Below are 24,637 nucleotides of genomic sequence, written 5' to 3' on the forward strand. Positions count from 1 at the left end.
AAAGATGAAGTAATAAAGATGTGGATTAAAGGACCCAATGCCAGAGTGTAATTGGTTTTCGATGGTGACGTAATGACGATATGCTTTAGTGTCGGGAGGATTAAAGGTAATGCTCCTACGGTATGTATACATGTATGTAATCTGGCACCACTGCCGTATCAGGCACAAGTAGTCATTACGTCATTTGCTGGCACGGTGCATACGCATCGAATATCGTCCTGGGCGAAACTATACTTGCGCGCTCTGCTTGCGCAAGTAACTACAAACTTTTTTTTTTTTTTTATATATTATTTATTTTGAGGGTTTTCTTTACATAGACACAAGGACAACACAGCAGACTTACATACAAGACAGTTACTTACATAAAAACAACAATGAAGAAACATAGAAAATAGAAATAAATAAATAATAGAAAATAAAAAATAAATAATAATTTCCAAGTGGTACATGGGTTGTATAATGCATGTGTGCACGTTAAGGTGGGTTCCGTCCTACACAGAGTCAAATGCGCTCTTCGATATGATCCATATATGGGCCATCCACATATGTTCTGAGGGTATTTCATCTGTCTTCCACAAAATTAAGATACATTTCTTTGCCAAGAATCTAAATAGATAAAATAATTTCCTATGAGCAGAGCTCAACTTTACATTTGGGTCTGTCCCCAACAGGTATAACAGAGGAGATTTTCTCAATTTTACTTTAAGGATTTTTTCAATTTGATCATGAATTATTTGCCAAAATGGTTTGATTTTTGGGCAAAACCAGAACATATGCGGGTAGGTACCCAAATGCAGTTTACATCTGTTACATAGGGGAGAGTTCTCCCTGGACATTTTGTTTAGACAAACAGGGGTCAAGTATGTTTTGAAAATAAACTTGTAATTATGTTATAGGATTCTAGGAGTAAGTGAAGATAGATTTACTTTTGCACATATTGTTGTCCATGTTTCCTGCTCAATTACAACATTTAAATCTTTTTCCCATATCCTTTTCAGAGGCTGGAAGGATGACGTCACTCTACCATTAAGGATTTTATAAATCTTTGAAGTGAATTTTAACATAGATTGGGTGTTAATGATGCATTGTTCTATCTCGTCTATGTGAGACGTAAAAATATTTTTCCTAAGCTAAGATTGTAAAAAGTGTCTTAATTGTAAGTACTGGAATAAGTTTGTGGAAGATAGACCGAATTCCTCCTTCACCTCTGAAAAGGACTTGATGTTTGTACTACTGAGTAGACAGCCTAAATTGTTAACACCTTTGTTAGTCCACCTTTGCAAACCAATCTCACTTAGACTCGCCGGTAAATCTGGGTTATGAGAAACAGGTGAAAGGACAGATAAACTCTTTTGAATTTTACAGTATTTCTTACACTTTGGCCACATTGATAAAATGCCATTAACAACGAAAGATTTGTTGAGCCCTGACAAACTCGCATTTATAAAAGGGAGAGATTTAAGTGGAATTGGGTGACTGAGATGGGATTCTATTGTTTTCCACAGGGAATCATCAGACTCCTGGAACCATTCAGTCATTCGTTTAATTTGAGCAGACCAATAGTATAATTCAAGATTTGGGAGAGCTAAACCACCTTCGCTATAAGGTTTACACAATGTGGCCAGAGAGATTCGTACCTTTTTATGGTTCCAGAGAAATCTAGAGATATTAGTGTTTAAATTAGCAAAGAATAAGGGTGGAATTGGACAGAGTAATGACTGAAATAGATAATTGAATCTTGGCAACAGGTTCATTTTAACTACATTAATTCGACCTATAAGTGTTAGAGGTAGGTTGGTCCATAAATCCATGTCATCTTTCAGCTTTTGTACTAGAGGTGTATAATTACAAGTATATAGATTGTCCAGTATGGGAGAGATGAAAACACTGAGATAAGTAAATCCTTCTTTTGTCTGTTTAAAGGGGGATAAGGTGTTAGGTCTTTCGTCATCTATCTGAGTAAGTGGGCAGAGAGTAGATTTGGTTAGGTTAATTTTATAACCGGAAAGAGAGCCATACAAGTTAATTACTGACATTAAATTACATTTTTTTAAGTGCAACATTAACATTTAACCGCATGTTTCCTTATTTAGGTTTCTAGCCATACTTTCATTGTCTTTAATGAGGTCATGAGATGCATTGTGTTCTTTAATAGGTGAAGGATGCAATAAATTGGAAAATGTATGTCTTATATCTACATTTATACATAAAAAAAGAAAAAAGTGGGGTGAACAGTGGCCTTATTTTGATACAATAAGGCCACAAGTAAAGTAAATGCTCCAATCATGACTAGCTTTTGTAACTGATGACATGCAGGTTGCTCTCGCAACACACATCATTATCTTGGACACACATCATTATCTTGTTTCAGAACAGGCTTTCTTATACATTAATACATGGCCAAACATCAATAGCAGGCGACACAAACACATAATGAGGTATATTAAGAGTTGTCAGTGTCACAGACCACAGACAGACATTTTCTGCTGCGTACGCGATCTCTGACTCATAACAAGCACACCCACCATCCTCCTGTATTATTCTGTTTGAGCTCACTGCCTTGTCAAGTCACTTTACTCTGGGATTGCAGCCAATAACTGTGATGGTTTTTCATTGGAAGAGGGATTTTGTTATCATTATGGCTTCAGTATCTGATTCCAAAGGGCAAAGCACTGCCATAGTGCTCCCATAAACCATTTCGGAACACTATTAGAATGTATTAAAATTGGGTCAGACAGCCCCCACTTTGAGAACTACTGGTGTAGCTTGTTTACAGGACTCCCTCTAGATTACATAATCGTGACCTTTAGATAACACTAGATAATTCCTGTCGCCTGGCAGCTTAATGGATTTCACTAGCAAAACTTTGGGGGCAGGGGGTAAGGGGTACTTCATGAATAGAAAACTGATATTAAGTCAATGTGTCACTAAAATGTCATTTATATACTGTATGTTGTGGTGAGTGATTCCTACTGTCCACACTGTCCACGAAGCTGGGTCAATTCGCATTATAGGAATGTTTCATGTTTGTCATTATCATGTCAGCTTTTCCAACTTAAAGTAAATGTTCTACCCAAAATACAATGCCCCCCATTGTATCATAATAATCAAACTCAAAGTACAGTATTGTGAACATCCGTGTTTCGATTAGAAAGTCTTTGAATTGGCCTCTCGACATTTCCATTTTCACATTGGGCCATTTTGCTCCTGTGTCATATGATGAATATAAAATAGACGTGAATAGATGTGAATATGGTCAATTATATTCAAGATTCAATGTGCATATACGTACAGTATGTATGTATGTACTAAATACAGCTGTGGCAACATAAGCAGTGAAAAGTCTACCAACGGCCGCCTCAACAGTATAGACAAATATAAAAACCTACAATAAGATATAGTAAATATAGTAAATTGCAAAAAATCAGTGCAAATAGTATATAGCCTATAAAAGAAAAATAAAATAGCATCTGCACAACCGTAGTGCAGTATAATACTGAATTTAGGGACAGAGAAATATTGGAGTTTACTTTTCTGAATGACACTAATCCTATAAAAGATGTATTTGATGGTTTTAATTTACTGTACAGTAAGTACTGTATGAAAAGACAACTGGTTATGCCTATAATTGCACACAGAGATTTGAAAGAGTTCTCTGTGTGCAAAAGTGAGTAGAGCAATATGTGAGCAATATGTGAGTATTGATGTATTGAAGAGCAGACCCCTGTCAACCAGAGTCGTATACAACTCGGTTCACTTCATGAGGCCAGTGAGTCCAATGGCAGCTTTTTTACATAGAGGCGAAGAGTGACAGGCCTGAACCGGAGGTTTATGGAATGCATTGGTGTCTATGGGCTTTAGAGTGACAAACAAGTTACAGTACATGAACCACGTGACCAGACTGTTTTCTGCCCCCTCATTGGCAGAACTCTCCTTTCGATGGCTCTGCTGTCAACCAAGTATTAGTTTATTAAGTATAGTTTTCAATCTTGTTTTCCACTTCCCTGAATCACAAACCAACTTGAATTTATGTACGGCTTCACAATAAAACCACAAGAAAGCAGTTCAAGAGAAACGTTATTATATAGCATTGAGCAGCTGCCAAGGCACCAGGGGTTAACCATGGCTGACTGAAACTCAAACCTAATTGGATTTACAGTGATATTCGTGTGTTCAATATTTGTTGAAGAACATTGGTACACATACAGTATTGATTGATTGAGATTGATATACTTGACAATGATTACATACAATATTACCACCATCTATTCTAAAGGATAAAAACACAAGTTAGCTAAAAGCGTATTTCCATCGCGGTCTCTTAAAAGAGATGTATCTGGAAAAACAACAGTACAGTAAGTTATGACAAAATAAGTGCATGTGAGTACAATAAGGTCAGTGGTGCTACGTCTTGTGAAATGATTATGAATGTCGCTATAACCTTAGAGAAGTAATTATGAAGATATCTCGGAGTGACGTTTTTACATATCCTGTGAACCACAGTTTTATTAAATGAAACGCTCTCATCCACACTGAGCCACTTGACGCTATTAAAATGAGTAGGGAGAACGTGTGTTCTGGGGTGGAGTTTTAGGATAACCCTATAACTAGTGTATTTTGTGAGGTTCGTAGCTTATTTTCCAAAGGTGCACAAAACAAATTGGACCAGAGCCCCTGCCAATATTTCCAGAGCATTTGTTTTTGAGAACAAGGATGTTGTAGCAAGGAACTTCACTCTTTGGTTAACCGTATTTATTCCCTGCAGTGCCATTGTCCAATATAGCCAAGGTACTTCATTGAATCTTTGGCCGAAACTTCAAAGTCACCAACTACAACCCTGAACTCAGAGGACTTATTTATTTGTGTTCTAGACGCAAAGAGAATCAACTCTATTTTGCCAAGATGTAGAGACAGCTGTAGCCAGGAGCGGATTTGGAGTAGCTCTAAAATTAAGTTCCCAGAAGTTTTCGCCAGCTCCCGCATTACAAACCGGAGAAGTACTTTTACTACCTCTAATTTGTCTTGATGTGAGACAGGAAGAGCCACATTGTTGGCAAAAAAGATACAGATCATAGTCACAGCTGACTGCATGTCATTAATGTATAGTCAAAAGTACACATGGTGTCCTAGCTCAGCAGTACCAGTTATTGATATTAGATAGCAACAGCCTGCAATCCATCATGATACCCTGCATCTAAAACACTGTATTCCTCCTGGTGATGGATGGCCACTATATTACAGTAAAAACATGACAACCCATCATGGTCTGCTCATATAGAGACTCTGTAACTGTAACACATTCTCTGTATCACGTCTTCATATTGCTACTGGTCTTGTATTAATTTGCCACATGCTGTGTTTCATGCCCGCTAGGCATATAGGCTGATGTTCATGTGCGGCCACCTCTGACTGAAGGCTATCTAAATTAAGGGCAACAGTGACCGTATGACTGACAGCTAGTGCTCTGTTTGAAATATTAATCTGAACTTCTGAAGGGGTCTGGAGAGATTCAGGATCCTACTTGACTTCCCAGGATTACAACCACACTGAGGTAGGCGAGAGCACTATAGGCCCTACATGGGAAGAGCTAAGCATGCATAATGGATGAACTGGATCAGCTGCGTGCCTGTTGTCTGTGTCGATATGTTAGTTGACATAGCCTTATTAATTTCTCATTTAAAAACGCTGCTAGACAGCATTTCAATTTCAGAGAATCTAAAATGTAGATCAGGTCAAGGCATTTTCATAATTGAAAGTTATACAAGAGTATGCAAATGGAGTCTTACATCCTGTTAAAACAATACTTTGGATTTCCTTTTTATAAGCCATCCAGCCAACAACATCAGTCATGGGCATGCCAGTGTGCCAATACCTCCTTTCACACCGTGAGACCTCTAATATGGTATGCATGATGTGGAAGAAAGAAAGAAAGAAAGAATCACTGACAAATTACTGCATTGGGATGTGGTTCTAATTTGGTCCTGCCATAATCGCTCACATGACAAGATCCACCATTCAGTGGATGTTTTAATGAAGTCGGCCTATTGGTAGCCGGATTAGCTGAGCTCTGGAAATGAGAATGTATTTCACTGCACTTCAGAGAAAGCAAATTAACTATTGAGTTTTCCATATGTATTGATCAGCGTCTGATTCTGAGAAACAGCAGCTCTGGAATGGGATGATAAGATACGATAATTAATCTCCTTTATTATAAGTTATAGTGAACAAACATCAGAGCCTGTTTGAATAGCCTAACTACTAATTCTGATGTAAGTTCAGAACCTGCATGCGTGTGCGTGCATGTGTGCGTGCCTGGCATAACTCGGACAGCGTCCAACCGTTCAGTCTCAAACTTGGTGTGTGTCTGACTCTCATATAACCCAGAGCTGTGCAGCAGAAATCATGAATATCTGTATTTGATGGCCCACAGGTTATAGAAGGATGTAGAAATTCTCAGTGTGTTCAAGAGATTGTATGCATGGGCTTCGACCCAAACCGTCGGCTTCTCGGATTGGCAGAGCTTCACGGATTGCCCGGGCTTCACATAACATTTGTGTCACACAAAGGGTAACAGGCGGAACTCTCCCAAAAACACACTGGCCTTCATCATGCCTTCAGGAAGGCAAGATTTGCCTTCACAGACCGCTTCCCCCCAATGGTTCTTGAAGTTGTTTTACTGAGGAAAAGGTTAGGTTAGGTTCTGGCATAATTCTATTGAGGTTAGGTTTAGGAATAAATAAGGTTAGGTTCTTCTGGCATAGTTTTACTGAGGTTACGTTTAGGAATAAGGTTTGGTTCTGGCATAGTTTTACTGAAGTTACGTTTAGGAATAAGGTTAGGTTCTTCTGGCATAGTTTTACTGAGGTTACGTTTAGGAATAAGGTTAGGTTCTTCTGGCATAGTTTTACTGAGGTTACGTTTAGGAATAAGGTTTGGTTCTGGCATAGTTTTACTGAGGTTACGTTTAGGAATAAGGTTTGGTTTTGGCATAGTTTTACTGAGGTTAGATTTAGGAATACCTGGTGGCACCGATTGCGTGGCTCCAAATAGGCTGGCGCCGTCCTGTTTTGGTTTTAAGCCTTGATGTGACTGACACAGCTTTTCTGCCAGTGCACACATACATTTTAATTATGTTAAGAAATAAACAGTAGATGTCAAATGTTTTATATGGGTGTGACATTGGCTTGAGGTCGAGAACTGTCAGTGATTTGTTTTTCCCCCAGTTTGTTATTGGACTCAGATGGCCTTACATCACATGCAGAACAGGTACACATCAGAATGGAACACAGTCTCCATCTGCTGGTTGTAAGAGGAAAGTACAACGTTCACTATTAGTATACTATTCTTAATCTAAGACATTGATGCTCATTCTTGACAATTGAGATAAGGGACAAAACCTGTTTCAAATCAGATTTCCTTTTTTATAAAACATTACATTAAAATGTATGAATTTGTAGACACAGGTCTCTCAACCACCAATCATGAGAAGGAACAGGTTTTTGGCAGAAAATGTCTTTCTAAAATGTGACATTAATGCACTTCATAACTAATTTACCGGTATGTCAACTCCATCAGACACTAAAATCCCAACAATAATATAAAGTCCCAGTTATCTTATGACATTCAGTATACGTTAAGTAATAGAATTAATTTCATACATTTATTCTGAAATATCCCATTTTAAAATTCCTTCATTTGCAACCTCCCCTGCCCAGGGAAGAGCGCCCCCCTGGCTGGAAGTATGGAGACCCCAGGCAACAGTATGGAGACCCCGGGCAACAGTATGGAGACCCCGGGCAACAGTATGGAGACCCCAGGCAACAGTATGGAGACCCCAGGCAACAGTATGGAGACCCCAGACAACAGTATGGAGACCCCAGACAACAGTATGGAGACCCCAGACAACAGTATGGAGACCCCAGACAACAGTATGGAGACCCCAGACAACAGTATGGAGACCCCGGGCAACAGTATGGAGACCCCGGGCAACAGTATGGAGACCCCAGACAACAGTATGGAGACCCCAGACAACAGTATGGAGACCCCAGACAACAGTATGGAGACCCCAGACAACAGTATGGAGACCCCAGACAACAGTATGGAGACCCCGGGCAACAGTATGGAGACCCCAGGCAACAGTATGGAGACCCCAGACAACATGACTCCTATGTCTGTAGAAAGATGCATGCAGCCACACTGGAGAGAAGCAGACATGTCCCGTGTTTAGTCGGTGTCGGCTCACAGCTTACGTAACAGGAACGCAACTACTACATGCTACTCCCCCACCCCCTGCACCCTACCCCCCACCCCCACCTTTTCATTGTCGGGAGGATTGTGCGTACCACCAGAGGGGTCGCTGCGTACTGGCGAAGGGAGAATCACTGCACTTGATGTGGTAAAATCCATGGCTGAGGAGACACATTAACACGGCACAAACGCCCTCTTCCCACATTGGAGGACCTACACAGATCCCGCTGTCTAAAAGAAAACACAGAACATTATAAAGGACAGTACTCACCCCGGTCACTCACTGTTTGAACTGCAGCCGTCAGGTAGACTGTGGTACAAAGTGATTATAAAGGACAGTTCTCACCCCGGTCACTCACTGTTTGAACTGTTGCCGTCAGGTAGACTGTGGTACAGAGTGCTCAAGTCAGGGACCAGCAGACTCAGCAACAGTTTCTATCACTAAATGCTGCTAAGAAATTATCCGTTACATATTACATGTTTTTTTGTGCTGTTTATTATAAGTTAAGTTCAATCAGGGTTTGTGCAATAACAGCTGCAACTAAGGGTGTACTGTGCAATATATGTCGTTGTGACCAAGCGGGTCACATCCAGGGCACGGAAGTACACAGGCAGTAGGCTGTTTATTCCTCTTAAGCCAGGGAATTGGTCATCAAACAGTTTCCGTCATTAACAGGAGCCAAAACTAAAATGTATCAAGTCACAGTGTCCTCAATGTGAATCCTATAACCTCAACTAAACAGTAGTGTTGTAGTCGAGACCACCTAAAGCGAGACCAAGACAAGACCAAGACCTAGGAGGGTCGAGACCAAGACCAAGACCAATACCGATGCGAGCCTATGGGGCCGAGACCAAGACCAAGACCAAGACCTAGGAGGGTCGAGACCAAGACCAAGACCAATACCGATGCGAGCCTATGGGGCCGAGACCAAGACCAAGACCAAGACCTGGAGGGTCGAGACCGAGACCAAGACCAAGACCGCTGCTAGCCTAGGGGGCCGAGACCAAGACCAAGACCAAGACCTGGAGGGTCGAGACCAAGACCAAGACCAAGACCGATGCGAGCCTAGGGGGCAGAGACCAAGACCAAGACCTAGGAGGGTCGAGACCGAGACCAAGACTGCCGCGAGGCGAGACCGAGTCAAGACCAAGACTATTTTTCCCTCTTATTTGATAGGTAGTATTATTAGGTACAGATAACAATCTTGATCTGAAACACTTCCCCCAAATTAAACCATGTGCATTGCGCATGCACTGAATTAACCTGTGAACTGTGACCTCACCTGTCACACTGTCCGTCACTGTCAGTTAATTTGACAGTTTCCGACCAAAACCTTTCAGATTAATGGCTATGGGCGTATGGCTCACCTTCAAATTAAAACAATAGTTTATTAGTTGGTTTTGGTTGCTGCTGTTTGAGCCTTTTAGTAAATAAATCGGTAGTGAACCAACAATGTCAATGAGGCATGCATGCACGTTATACAACAAAGGATTTGCACATGATCGTTTTTATTATAGCCTGACAAGACATGATCACATAAGGTGGACGATGGATGGATTTTACTTTAGGTATAGATGTAACGTCAGGTAGGTGGTGGTTCTTTACTCTTCTCATGATGAAACTAAACCGAGGCGATGCTTCATAGTTCATACATATGTCGCGGTCGCGCTGCAGTGCAACGCGTTGTGAGTTGTAGATTGGCTATTTTCAGATCAGTATTCAGATCACCGCTCAACCTCGTTTATTAAAACGACTACAGGCTACAAGTTACAAGTTACAACACAACACACATTAAAAAAACCCAGAAAGCTTGCAGTCTTGCACTGTTGGTAGAATATATTGAAATGTAAATGCCACGCTGTATGGCGGGCGCTGCATGCGTATTGCCGTGCGTAACTCTCCGCCTCCCGGCCGACACTTTATTTATTTATGCCCATTGCCTGAGACTGATATAATTTCATGATAGAATGATCATAACAACATCAACATGTGCTCTTCTTTGGACCTGTATGAACGTCATGCAGCGCTGTTCCCCTTAACAGCTGTCTTTAATTAATTAATGTGAATGGGCTCCTCTCAGTCCTTGCGATCGGGTTGATATAATAAACGTTTTGCATCTCGTCTCGAGTGGTCTCGGTGGGGGAAGAGACCCGAGACAATAAGTCCGAGACCAAGACAAGACCAAGACAAATGAGGCGCGAGACCGAGACGAGACCACAAGACAAAAAAGGCGAGAAGCGCGAGACCGAGACAAGACCAAGACAAATGAGAGGCGAGACCGAGACGAGACCACAAGACAAAAAAAGGCGAGAAGCGCGAGACCGAGACAAGACCAAGACAAATGAGAGGCGAGACCGAGACGAGACCACAAGACAAAAAAAGGCGAGAAGCGCGAGACCGAGACAAGACCGAGACCACGAAAATTTGGTCTCGAGACCGGTCTCGAGACGAGACCATGTCTCGAGAACTACAACACTACTAAACAGTCACCGTGTGACATTAAACATCCAATTCTAGCAGGCAGGAATGTGGAGTATTGTGTGGCTCTGTCTGGACCCAGCCTCTCACTGCAACACAGAGAACACAAGCACATTAGCTTCCTTATATACACAGCAGCTGTCCTTCATTTCATTGCCTGTGAGCTGGCAAAGCCAGCCCTGTCACCCCACTCACAGACACCTTGATCCCGCCCCCTGCCACAGTCGTGAAATAGGGATTTGTGCAATAACATGAAGTACGGTTATGTGTGTGTTTTGTTGTATTACCTTTTATTGTTTTTTATAGCTAGGTTAATGATGCACTGATCGGTTGGCACTTTTAATTTAGTTGTACTTGTTGCAATGACAATAAAGATCTATCTATCTGCTGGAGCTTATCCAGGCTACAAAGAAACCAAACACTGAGCTGAAAACTGTGACCTTCAATGGTTCACAGAATAGCTGCATAAGTGCCACGTATAGTACTAACCTTCGTATTTTGTCTAACTTCAACTGTCTATTAAACTTCCAGATAAAAGGAGTAGGACATTGGATGGCCATGTTCAACTTCTCACTCTGAGGCCAACCTTGCCCTAATCAGGGTCAAATAGCCTTCAATATCTCTGGTAGATTGGTATAAACCTTATACCAATCTACCAGAGATATAAGGGGTTTGTTGCAGATTACAGACTTTTCTGTTCTGTCAAAAAAAGGTTTCTTTCCAATCCCTAGAGTGCCGAAGACCTGACATCACTCGCTCATCCCCTGGTTTGCGGAAGTAATTTCTCTATGGAGAATAACATCGGGTCATCTTAAAATCGTCTCATATAACCCTACTAGCTTAATTTGATTTAAGAGCATAAGATGGATTTGTGCATTCCCCTTGAAGATCCATATAAAAATGCACATTCTATTTAGTTTATTTTCTTACGCATCTACCTCTCACAAAGGTAACCCTAACATTAACCTTTAAAACTGGGAAAGCATCTGTGCTATTACATTTTAGATTTTAGCATTGGTTATTCAAAAATAGCAGATCTACAAGTTAAATTGCAGCGTGTCACTTCGTGCCATGCTGTGAGCCTTTTGTAACACACATTTTCAGATGTAGGGTCTACTTCAATATACAGGAGTAGGCTATATACATAATACACTATTAGCCACATATTGGTATGGGCCGATATTTGCCGTTATCGGTCAATATCGGTATCTGAAAATAAAGCTGACAGACGTATCGCCAAGCCATTGGGAAAAAGAATGTCAAAGACATCATCGGCAGCAAATGAGTTTTAAGTAACTTAGTTAACAATGGGTGTGGCTGATCTGCTATGAGTCCATATGGATATACCGTATACAGTGGTGTCATGCTCGTAGAATGCAGTACCATGACGACATGGTACCAATAAACATTTCATGCACACTTGCAGGTACGGCACGGTATGGTGCACGCACGTGCATGCTAGAACGCGTCACCTAAGTGTGTGTGTGTGTGTGTGTGTGTGTGTGACAAAGTCACAAATTGACACATCAGAAACAGTAGATTTTCAACACAGTATCATGGTGCTAGTAAAGGCTGTTAGAGTGACTTTTGTGTTTGAGTGTGTAAAACTCTCAAGTTACTAATCAGCTGTAGTGTGCGCACGCACACATGTAGGCGTGCGTGTGCGTGCGTGTACGTTCGTGCACGTGGCGTCTTTATAATACCGTGGTACCAAAAACATAATCACCACCTGACTTCATAGATGTGGGGGGTGTGTCATTGTAATTGCAAACAGTGGCTTGTTCATTGTTAAAACTTGCCCCTATATCTGTATATAACACGCCTATTCTGTTGTTGTCCTCATACCTGACGAAGACCCATAAGGGGTCGAAACGTTGTCATCCTTTATATCAAATAAAATTTCCAGTGGGAGCTACTCAACAGTGTGTGGACATTCTCTCCTTCTCCTGACCCCATGGTGACACCTGGAAGAGGAGAACCTCAAGGTGAGGTTCTGATGGCCTGAGCCCAGGTGTGAGGGCTACACAGCTGTGATGATTGAAGATATTGTCTACTTCTGGGGAGGGAGTACTACAAAACAAAGACAAGTGCTGCAACCTGCTTTATGCTTTGATGTCGACACTCACACATTGTTCAAACCACAGGTTTCCAGAGGGGAGGAACTACCATGAAGGATGGACCCAGCTGACTGGACGCACTAATGAGTCTTACATCTACAAGTTGGACTCGTTGGACACCACCACAATGGCCTTTAATTAACACCAGAGGAACTCAACCATGCGCTTCATCAGGTCACTGCCACCATCAGCGTAGCAGCGTAGTACTAAAACACCATCAGTGTTTGACACAGAGACCAACACTTGGCAGAGCACACCTTCTACACGGCTTCTTCCAGAAGGGCTCAGGGATCATTTAGCCTTTACCTACAATGGAGAGCTGTACATATGTGGCTGTAACTGGGCCCATAATTTCAATAATCTGTGGAAATTCAGTCCAGAGGCTTTCTCCTAGAAGAAGGTTGACCCAAGGGGAAAGGCCCGTCTCAGACGTATAGTATGTGCTGTTGCATGGTGGGAGATCGTATCATCCTCTTTGGAGGAGACATGATGACCTGTATGTCTTAGACTTGAGTCCTATAGCCTCAAGACGTTATGCAAGCTAGCAGTTATTCAGTACGGTCTGGTTGGAACTGGCAGCCATGACTACCAACATATAAGACATTTGTTTCCCTGGCATATGGGGAAATAATAACACCAGAACGTAAATAAGAAATCACACCCGTTTGAAGTGAGGGGCGCTAATATATTAAAGTCTAACTCATGTTGATTAGGTGATGTAATGGTGATGTAAAACAAACGGTGACAAAACAAACTAAACAAACTACAAACTAATATTAAATTATCTTTATTGTTAAGGGCATCTAAAAACAAACATAAAACAATAAAAATAAACCTGGAGGGGCCTAGCGCCCCTCAACAATTAATATCCATCCCTAGTAAATACCACTTTGGGGGTGGGGTCCTTGGCAAGAAAAAGTTAAAGTGTGTGAGTGCTAGTGAAATGTTTGTTGGTAAAGAGAAATGCTGATTGCTGGGTGTGTGAGAAGCTTATTGTGGTACACCTCTTATACAAGGCTTTTGAGTTTTGGAGGGGGTGGGGGTCTTTGTCTCCCCCTTTGCCTTGGCCTCAAGGGCCCTTTGGCTAGATTTGTGCTGTGATTGTGGTAGTTCATATTGGAGGTCGGGAAATTCTGCATTTATAATTCAAAGCAAACACATGAAAAGGAGATAAGGACCAGAGACTCCTCCGAGGAAAAGAAACCCACAGGTGTTTCCAATCTATGCTTCCAATCTATCACACTGCACAGTACATCCGTCCGTCCGTCCATCCATCTATCATCCATCCGTCAGTGCGTCCGTCCATCCATCCGTCAGAATGGAAGGACACACTATGCTATAGAGTTCTGTTCATTTGAAAAGTTCTGATCAATATTTGAGAGTTCTTCACTTCCATGATGGTCAGGTGAGGCCAGGAAGGAAAGATGCTTCACACCAAACCACAGCACAGTTCAGACTGCTCTTAGCACATCTCATCACCTATTAAGCCAACGGCCCATAAAAATGTCTCCAGTGTGATATGCCATCATCACATCGTACCATAATTTTCTTGAACAACACCTTACAGTTGAGTGAGCATGCTTTGCAATGCATAACCAGAGTGCAACGGTGAATTAGGTATCAAGGGACACCGCCAACACTTTACGCTTATTAAACTGCAACTACAGTTTCAGAACTTTTCCTTGCCAGACAGAGCATAGAAGAACCTTGCTCTTAAGAGCAGAATGTGCATTCCACATTTTGCCTTCAACAATGTTAAAACATAAGCTCTGTTCATACTTGACTGACACCAACTCTGACAATATGGCATACTACTATGTGTCAATTTGGACGGATAGGATGGATCGGGTGATTCTCCGAAGCGCCGATACAACCGACATGCCCATAATATAGGCATACATTATGGAGAACTGATGGTCCAGAACCGCCGATCCGACAGCTATGCTCATATGGGGGCTTATACTGATGACACCAGGGATATCGCTATATGGGCATGACAGACAGACAGACAGACAGACAGACAGACAGACAGAAAAACCAAGTGGGGCAGGCATTATCAACTTGCATTGTTCCCGACTCGTTCACAAGTTATGTCTAGCCTGTAAAAAATACAGTTACAGAACGTTACATGGTTGTATATAATTTGGGTAGTTAGAGAAGGTGTGTGTGTGCATGCGTGTGTGTGCATGCGTGCGTGCGTGCATGTGTGCGCTGTGTGTGTGTGTGTGTGTGTGTGTGTGTGTGTGTGTGTGTGTGTGTGTGTGTGTGTGTGTGTGTGTGTGTGAAAGTGCACACAGAATTCTAAATGACTCCTCTAGCTGTCTCGTGTCTCCCTCTGGGCTCTCCAGCCTCCCCAGGCTAAAAAGATCAGGCCTGACTGCCTTCTTGCCTGGATATATACTGGTTAACAAGCAGTGGCATAAAACGCCAGCCAGCTAAATTGTATGTAACTTTTTAGTTCACACTAATGGTGTGGCCTTTATTGATTTCTTGTCTCCACATTCAGCATGGTGAAACACTAATGGTAATGGTCAATAAAAAACCATGAAGTGGAAGTTCTCAGTCCTCCTTCCCCCATGTTGACCACATTCCTAAAAATAGCCAGCCACTCAGCCTCTTCAGAGCAGAGATGCAGCCCTGTGACAACCCTGTGTTCATGTTCAATAAGAGCCAAGATACTTGTCTGTATGCTAGGCCTATACATGCTGAGCCATCCATCAAAACAGGACCACTTTGACTCCTTCCTCCTGCCAACAGCCATTCATATGGGCTGGCCAGCCAGATTCAGTAAATATGGATTGATGGCTTGGTGGATATACGACGTGTGCTTTATAACACAATGAAAGGAACCCAAAATAACTGTGCCAAGCATGCAGGGATCGAAAAGGAACAGCAGTTTAGCAACAAGACCAAAGGTGTCTTACAGGGCACTGTGGGATGTGCTGTTTGAAAGAATTACTTTCACATTTCAAAAGAACATGTTTCCAATAGAAAAAGATGCCCTGTGCAAGTGCAGCTACCACCCACTGTTTTATTGACTAGGCCTGTCAATGTGAACCCCTGCTTGCTGCTGTCTCCCTCTAACCCTTACGCTTATCGAACATTCTCGTGGATAGAAATTTCATGTGTACTGTTCAATAGTGCTGACATTATTCCCTCCTTCCAACCGATGACAACAAACATCTGTTTATGCTCATATGGGCATGCCCATCCATATACTGTATATATGGTTGAGAAACTTGAGATTGCTCTGGGAGTGGTATTCTGTTATTCTGATCACATTTTCCATCTCCACTAAATTGTTTTTTGAAAGATGGTATAAAAATGTCTACACTCTCAAGAGTTAAACCAACACTGGGTGCGGATTTTTACTTTGTGTAGCACTGAACTCAACGGAACCAAGTGAAGGAAATACTTTCAGCCACTGATGCATAGAATGAATATAGTATATAGTATAGTGATACTACAAACAATGGAGGAAGAGCCTAGACACTGCGACAGTGTGGCACTGGTACAGTATGTAAAGAATGCATGATGAAACCCTCACTCGAGTCTAAAATGGCATGATCTAACAATCAAATGTACACAGTGCTGCCTGAAATACTTGATTTATTAACGAAACAAAACGTGTGTGTGTGTGTGTGTGTGTGTGTGTGTGTGTGTGTGTGTGTGTGTGTGTGTGTGTGTGTCTGTGTGTGTGTTCGTTTATGGTGGTACTTGGAGAGCCAGATATTTTTTGAGGTGGTACTAAGGTTGAGAACTACTGCCTTAAGGTGTCTGCTTCTAGCATTGATGCAGAAGTCTGCAAGTACTAGTTCTAGAAGGGAGACCCCCGGGCAGCTTATGGTGTTGTTCCTCTATAAAAACAGTACCAGCAGCCAAGATAGCCTAGTTGTAGTGGTATCGATTTACAGTACCTTGCAGTTCCGTTGCAGACAGTATATCACTTTATTTAATCCACTAGCTGCAGTTAAAGAGGCTGTAATTAGAAATGTGTCCAAAATATATGTTCCGCACAAAGTTTGTTTTGTAAGTGGTAACATATCCTATATGAAGCCCATATATAATGCATTATAAACACACTTGCAATATATAATCTGCGAACAATCTATAATTATAGTTAAAATAACTCATACATATTCACAATGCTTTATAACTATAAACACAAAGCATTTTATAATGATTTATAAGGTCATGTATAAATGCATTGTAATCTTCTTATAATCACTTTATATAATGATAAAACATTATAAAGACAGTGATTCTCAACCCGTTTAATTTCAAGGACCCCCAGTTTGACATGCATATTAGTCTACAGACCCCCATTTAATAGCATTTCTATCTCTGGGACCCCCAATTTATATTGTAAAAGTAAAACCAATGTTAATGTACGTTTGAGAGTGTACAAATGGAACCAAATGGATGGTTCCATTTGTACACCCATAAGGGTCCATTTGGTTCCAAACTATAATTATAATTTAGCTGGGTACCCCCTGGAACTCCCTCAAGGACCACTGGGGTCCCTGGACCCCACTTTGGGAACCACTGCCCTACAGTATATCTAAGGTTGTGTATAGCACAGCAGAGCAGGTGGGTACACTGACACTAACAAACGTCTGGCTTGCACTAGAGCAACCTCATGCAGTCATCATCAACTGTCAGTAATCTGATACAGGCTTGTTTGTGCACCACAGGTGGGCTGCATTAGCATAAAGATTACAGAGGTGTACGGAAAGTTTTAAAGAGTGAATTCTTCACCAGTATACTGAGCACAGGCTAAATTTGTGACACAGCATGTTTCCTTGAGAATACAGCTTCCAACGCTGTCTATTATGTCCTTGTCATCAGAGAGGTCATTTGAGATTATATGGCCCAAATATTTAATCTCACTGCAGAGGACATGGAGCCAGAGAGATAAAAGTCAGGAAAGGTTAACTGTCTGTCTTAACGGCTTCAGACAATCATCCTCTGACTCTTTTAGCATTGAATTTAATATCAAGATCAACACCAGTATACTGTGAATAATAATGCTATAATTTGCATAGTTGTAAAATACATCATAATAATGTTATATTGCAATATAATCACTGTTATAAGCACGCATAAATACAATGCATTTTGTAGGGCTTGCCCCTTGACTAAATTTAATGACCCCTTGCCAATTGCAATAAAATGTGCATAATCAAGAGCACTTAATGCCACTGTAGCACTATACGTATGTATTTATAAACTAATGTCATATCCAGATAAGTAGCAGAGTAACACGCCCACTATATGTAGAATAGAATAGAAATCCTATTTGTGTATTTCCAAATCTTTTAATACATTACCATGCAGTGAACATCCAAATTGTATAAGCTGATCACGTGTGTATGATTGTATGACGACCAGTTAATGAAGTATGTGTAGTATACTCAAGTGGTTCTCAACCTGTGGGTCAGAACTTCCTATATGATTTTATCGGGGGTCCCCAGATGACAGTGAAGTGAAATGACAATTGATGGACTTTTAAGACCTTTGTCTGTTTAGTGTATGTTGATGTTTAAAAAGGAGAGAATGAAAAAAGTCCATTGCTGCATCAAAAGTACTGTATAATCAACCAAACTATACTATACAAACTGGTCAAACACTCACTAAATTGTCAAATAATATAAGAAAGAGACAGCCTACAAGCGCTCACAACCCCAGACCCCTCGCAACCAATATTTATCTGTGGGAACTGAGTCAAAGTTCAAACTAAACATAATGCTTCAATTTCTATACATTCCATGTGCTTGTCAAGGTGCAGAGGTGCCCAGTTCAAATATGATTGTTTGGGGGGTCCCCAGTTCAAAGATGATTTAATTCATATGATTGAAAACAACTCCAGCATAATAGTGTGGTTTCCACCACAGGGACTAGCAATAATGCAAATGTTGGTGTAATCATGACTCATATTCAATCAAAACATAAGCTATTCAAAATCAAAACACAAGTCATTACCTTCGACATAGGCTACTGATTCAAATCCTACGCAGTTTAGGGCGGCCTCATGAGTCATGTGTAAAATACAGCTAGGGGACATGCAGTATTTCACAAATAACTGCGGGCGGCGCTCCAGAGTAGCAAATATTTGGCTCTTTCACGCTTTATTCTTCTGGCACGAATCAACCCCCCTCCTCCTCTCTTCCTTGTACAGCGTGTATGTGTGTGCTCGCGCGCGCGTGTGTGCGCGCGCGCACGCGTGTGTGTTGTGTGTGTCGGATAGAAAGTCAGCCTGGTTTCCAGCTGAGTGCTTGCTCTCTCTCCACAGTAGTGTGTGTATGTATGTGTGTGTGTGTGTGTGTGTGTGTGTGTGTGTGCTCTGTGTAGTGTTGTCATTATTATCCACTCTGCTCTCAGCTCAGAATGGCCAGATTCACTCCGACTGAAACAAGAAGGCAGCAGCATCCACAGCAGCATCAGCACACTGCTCACTCCAACCTGGTTTTCACCGGACCGGGGGTAGTGCCACCACCACCACCACCGACCCAACAACAACAACAACAGCCACCACCACCACTACTACTTGTCCCACCTTACCAGCACCAGTACCCTCAGATCACATTCCCGAAACCCATGAACGGGTCAGAATCCATTTCCATTCATCCGGAGAGCGGCAACATGAAAGACCAGGATGCCATTAAGCTGTTTATCGGGCAGATACCGCGGAACTTGGAGGAGAAAGACCTGAAGCCCCTGTTTGAACAGTTTGGGAAAATCCACGAACTGACAGTGCTTAAGGACCGATACACCGGCATGCACAAAGGTAACGTGGTCACCTCCCCCCCACCCCCTGCACGGCTGCAAGGCCTATTGCCTAATAACAATAATCGCCTAATTAGCCTAATGTTACGCAAACAAAAATACTGTGTAAATAGTGAGTCTCGAAGTGTGTTTATTTATTTCCCCAGAGCCCTGTGCCACGTTTTCTTTATTTGTAATACTTAATATGCTTAGCATATCCTCAATATTGTCAGATATGGAGTAATGTTAAGCGATTCAGAATTGTGCTTTCATGTTTTCGAGTAGCCTAGAATAAGGTGCGTATAGTGGTCCAAAACGCTTTTGTTTTTGAAACGCAATGCAAGTTTCCTTGCATTTCACGAGACGAGCGTGCAGGCTATACATTTGGATATTTCTAAAAGAAAACCCAAGTACATCGAGCCTCCAGCCTAGCCAGCTATATTTCGACATTCCATATTCTATACCGAATGTTTAGTTATTTTGGCTTACTAATTTCTTTACACTGCTATAGGGCAATATGCGTCCGGAATAGCGTTCACCGTTATATCGATGTTGTTGAATTGCAATTGAATCGTGTTTTCTTTGCGCGCTCTCTCTCAGAAGTGGGGCAGAGGCGCTCGGAAAGGATGCATTTTTAAAGATCCATCCCCTCTCGCCAGTCCCATCTTTTCGCGCGGGGGGGGGGGGGGCATCATTTATTCATCTAAGCTTTTCTTTAACGTCAAGTGTGTGGATGGAAGGACTGCTTGCAAAACCAGTGACAACGAATTGGACGAAATCAATTCTATAGCAGCCTACCACAATGTCTCAAAAATAAGGACGCGAAAACTGTCACAAGATGACGGACACGGACGTCGCCTTGACGCCAGCAGCGATGCTGCGCCGCTAAAATGGAAGGCTCGTGGGAGAGGGATGCAACTATCAGTAGCCTAATATAGACATATAGGAAAACACAAGTGTTAAATTGGTATTTCAGAATAATATCCCATGTAATCTCCATCCCAGGTGATATCATTGCTTTACAATTCGAGGAGGTCCCCATATAACAGCTATAGCCAATTTAAAGTAAAGATCATCATTCATCATACCAGGCACCACCAATCATCCAAATCATGGCAAATAGGGATAACAATGCACACTATTAGATCAACATTCAGCTGCTTGTATTATGCAAATACATTTACCTCCCAATATGACACTATTCTTCTTAGCCATGCCGTGTGTAGCATCATTTGACCGGCTTGTGTTTGCAAACCCACATGGGGCGCACAGCCTATAAACGTGGATAGCCTATAAGACCATGACCCCATGGTAATCCTACAGCTACATTTTAAGGCTAGAGGCAACCACTCAAAGGCATGCATGGAGATGAAAAATCACCATTAGCATAATGTAACATTAAATATAGACACATTTGATCACTATAATTGCTTATAGCAACATACTGTAGCATACATAATGGGAATATATGATTCCTCAAAAACATATTTTCATACATTTATGTGTTAAAAGGTAATAATGTAATTTCATTTTAAGTTATAAGACTTCCCCAGAAGGTGCAAAATGCAAATGACAATGCTAGTCTTTAAGGTAATTTAAAATCCATTCCTCCTCTTAAACATATAGGGCTAGGCCTATTCCTAATGTTTATTACATTTTATTTTTATGTCATGCATGCTCCTGCTGCGCGTGGAAGTGGATGTGCGGTGGCAGCTATACAGTATATAAGAGAAGAGTTTTATTGGATTGACATTTACAGAGGAAAAATGACAATCAGTGACAGTCATGTAAATGCCACTTGTGACATGTGATATTATCACAGTATCATGTCTTGGGTGACATAATAGGCTCACTCGCCTCCTAATGTTAAGGTTGTCCACAAGGCAGGTGTTTCTGTTGTTGATGAGGGATCAAAATATAGATTTTAAGTATGCAAAGACGTCCCATGATGAATGCACAGATTTATTAGCTCAAGCACAATATTAATCATAAAAGCTAATAACATATTGAGCCTTCAAGGGAGATGTTGGCTAATTAAACCGGAGTAATCTCTGTTGAAATCAAAATACGTATATGATTCATTAATCTGTGAACCTACCATACTTAGATCTTTGCTAACTTTACCTAGTAATCTATTTGATATTGCAAACTATATATCTCTATGATACCTTATGGGTAACAAGAGAATTATGTTATGTAGATTGAACACTCACTGACAAATATATTAATTGTGTATTACAAAGATATTTCATCTGTTTACCATATTCTGCATGGTCAAATCCAATGCTACTGAATCTAGAGGTCTTTTTATTATTACATTAATACATAGAAAAACATTCCCCAGTAGTGGCCTATTCATTTGAAATGACTGTGCGTGTCTGTCTGCATGCGTCAGTGCCTTATGTGTTGTAAAATATTATTGCTCTGCATTGCATAATCATTGCAGTATAGTTACCGTCCGACTGCTCGTTGTTGGAACACTGAAATGAGAGCCTGAACATTACATTGGGAAACGAGAGTGTACAAATCAAATGTAACCAAATGGACTTGTAAGGTTCTATTTGGCCACATTTGTACACTCTCTGAGCTGCAAATGAATAAATGAACAGTGACGATTATACTGCATAGCACTAGGAGGCATTCTTTTAGAGAGAGACTGGTACTTGGATGGATGTTTGAATGTTTATTCTGTAACCCAAATGTTTCAATGTGATATAAATGGCTGACTCAGTTAAAACTATAATATGATATATCAAATTATTTAGTAGTATATTGATTTGTAAGCATGGATTGTGTGTTCACATCAGTTACGTCCCTATATTTATAGTATAATAATATTGATGATAATAATAATAATACTAAATCCTCATCAAATCATTATACATTTTTCCACATTGTGATCATTTTTCGATGTGATGTGTCATTGTTAAGAAACCCTTTTAATTAGATTTTTTAACATAACATAACATAATATAACATAACATAACATAACATAACCCCTTTTAATGACAAGACTAGTTACTTTGAATGATATAGTGAAGTATAATAACACGTCACTTCAAATAATCTAAGAGATCAGGTTATCTTTTCATCCCAGGTTGTTATTATGTTATGCTTCACATGTGAAACTCAATTTAGTCTTATTTGTACATTTCAAACTAGTTTAGAAAATCTTGTTCAGTTTAATGAGTTATCTTAGAATATAATGATCCCCAGACCAAACAATGACCGTCAAAAAGTTTTTGATTCTTTTGTTTGGTTATTTTACTGTCAATTCCCTTATTAAGCTAAATGGATTATAAGCATGGCTCTACTGGATTTATAATTTGGAAGATGCAGTCAACAGTCCACACACACATACGCACGCACCCACGCACCACGCACGCACCCATGCACCATGAACGCGCGCGCGCACACACACACACACACACACACACACACACACACACACACACACACACACACACACACACACACACACACACACACACACACACACACACACACACACACACACACACTGTAAGCCTTATGGGTAATTAGATCAAGTACTGTTGTTCTGTCATTTGATTTTTGATTTTCATTTCACAGTCTTTCAGTTGTTATGTTTGTGTTTGTTTATTCTTTACTCTTTTCTTATACAACTTATTTCCCCCTCCCCCCGGGTAATCCATGAGGGAAAACATGGAATTAGTTTGTAAAGCGTGATAATAATGCGTGGCCATAATAACTTGACTCAAGAGGATTAGCAAATGTGCATTGTCTGAAGCAGCAGTCTCCTGGGTGATCAGCTGGTTGCCTCCCTAAACAGTGGCTGCCTCCGCCAATTAAAAATGCAGTCTAGTCTTCCTCTTCAAATGATTAATTCTGCCCACGCTGTCGATGGCCTGCCAATTATTGTCACCCAATTGGTATTAATAGGTGGAGGATTTCCTGATGTTGAATTTATCACTGGCTGTGAAAACTTCTCCCTTTGCTTCTAATTAGCTTTCACTGACAGCACATGTGCAGAATTCACAGTGCGCGTACACACATGCATGTACACGCATGCATGAGCAAAAGCATGTGCATGTGCTTGCATGTACATACACATGACCGAGGCTTCGTTCCGTAAATGGTATTTTCTTCATTGCACAAAAGGCTGTTTGAAGGTTATTTTTATTCTGGGTTTCTGGAATTACTGGTTAGCTGACAGTTTCGCTTCAAGAAAATTGGACGTAAACATGAAAAGCAGGCAGCTGCCGTTTCGTTTCTCTGTGCAGTTCAGTGGCTAAAGATGGCTGGAGAAATGGTTTGTTTGTTTGCTCCTAAATATAACTGCATGGATTTCATAGTGACAGATTGGGGAAAAAAATAAATACAATTTCAAGAAAATGTCACAAAGCCACAGGAAAATACTGAGTGTTAATTTAGTGTACAAAGGGAATCAAGTGGAACCTTATGGGTCCATTTACACGCCTTGAGTTAGAGAAGGAGAGAGAGGCGAGATCAGCGAAGGTGTGTAGCAAGAATGATTCAGCACTGTGGACAGACAGACAGGGCAATACAAACCCCACGCTGCTTCCATCTGCTGGCTGAGGCAGCCAGTATCAATATTAAGCTAGTGTCGGGGGATCATTGTGTTAATGCATTTATAAATGGACCAGAGATATTGCCATAGACCTCAGCGAAGCAGAAGCACATTAAATCATGGAATAATCTAATGAAATATTTATTCAAGTTTTTATTTTTTTTTAATATTTCCCTTCGAGCTGGTCTGACGGATAGGGTCTAACTGTCTGTGGGTCGTCCTTGCAATGAAATGAGGAAAGAGTGGAAAGACGGAGTGACACAGAGTGAATAGTGAGACGGGAAGTCTACATGCGGTGCACGTCACACCAAACCAGATAGTATTAATATGGGACCATGAGTGTCCCTATAGGATTATGCCTGAATGGCCGTCGTGTTGACTAAACTAATCTGGGAATCTTTTGTTTGCCACATTCTCTAGTTTCCCCTCTTTCATACTTGCCTCTTTCATACACATCAT

At 41.1% G+C, this 24,637-nt stretch overlaps 1 protein-coding gene across 1 annotated transcript in view; it reads left to right on the forward strand.

The window, feature by feature from the left end:
• Positions 1 to 19,230: 19,230 nt before the first annotated feature.
• The window catches only part of celf5a (cugbp, Elav-like family member 5a), a gene marked incomplete at its 5' end in the record, with an annotated part of 313,555 nt that continues 308,148 nt past the window's right edge, over positions 19,231 to 24,637 (forward strand). Inside the window, one exon of the mRNA XM_080770760.1 lies at positions 19,231 to 19,630. Coding sequence (XP_080626886.1) covers positions 19,231 to 19,630 — 400 coding nt within the window. The remainder of the gene's footprint in view (positions 19,631 to 24,637) is intronic.

The sequence above is a fragment of the Protomyctophum bolini genome (genome assembly GCF_963924005.1).
Source record: "Protomyctophum bolini genome assembly, chromosome: 8".
Taxonomy (NCBI): domain Eukaryota; kingdom Metazoa; phylum Chordata; class Actinopteri; order Myctophiformes; family Myctophidae; genus Protomyctophum; species Protomyctophum bolini.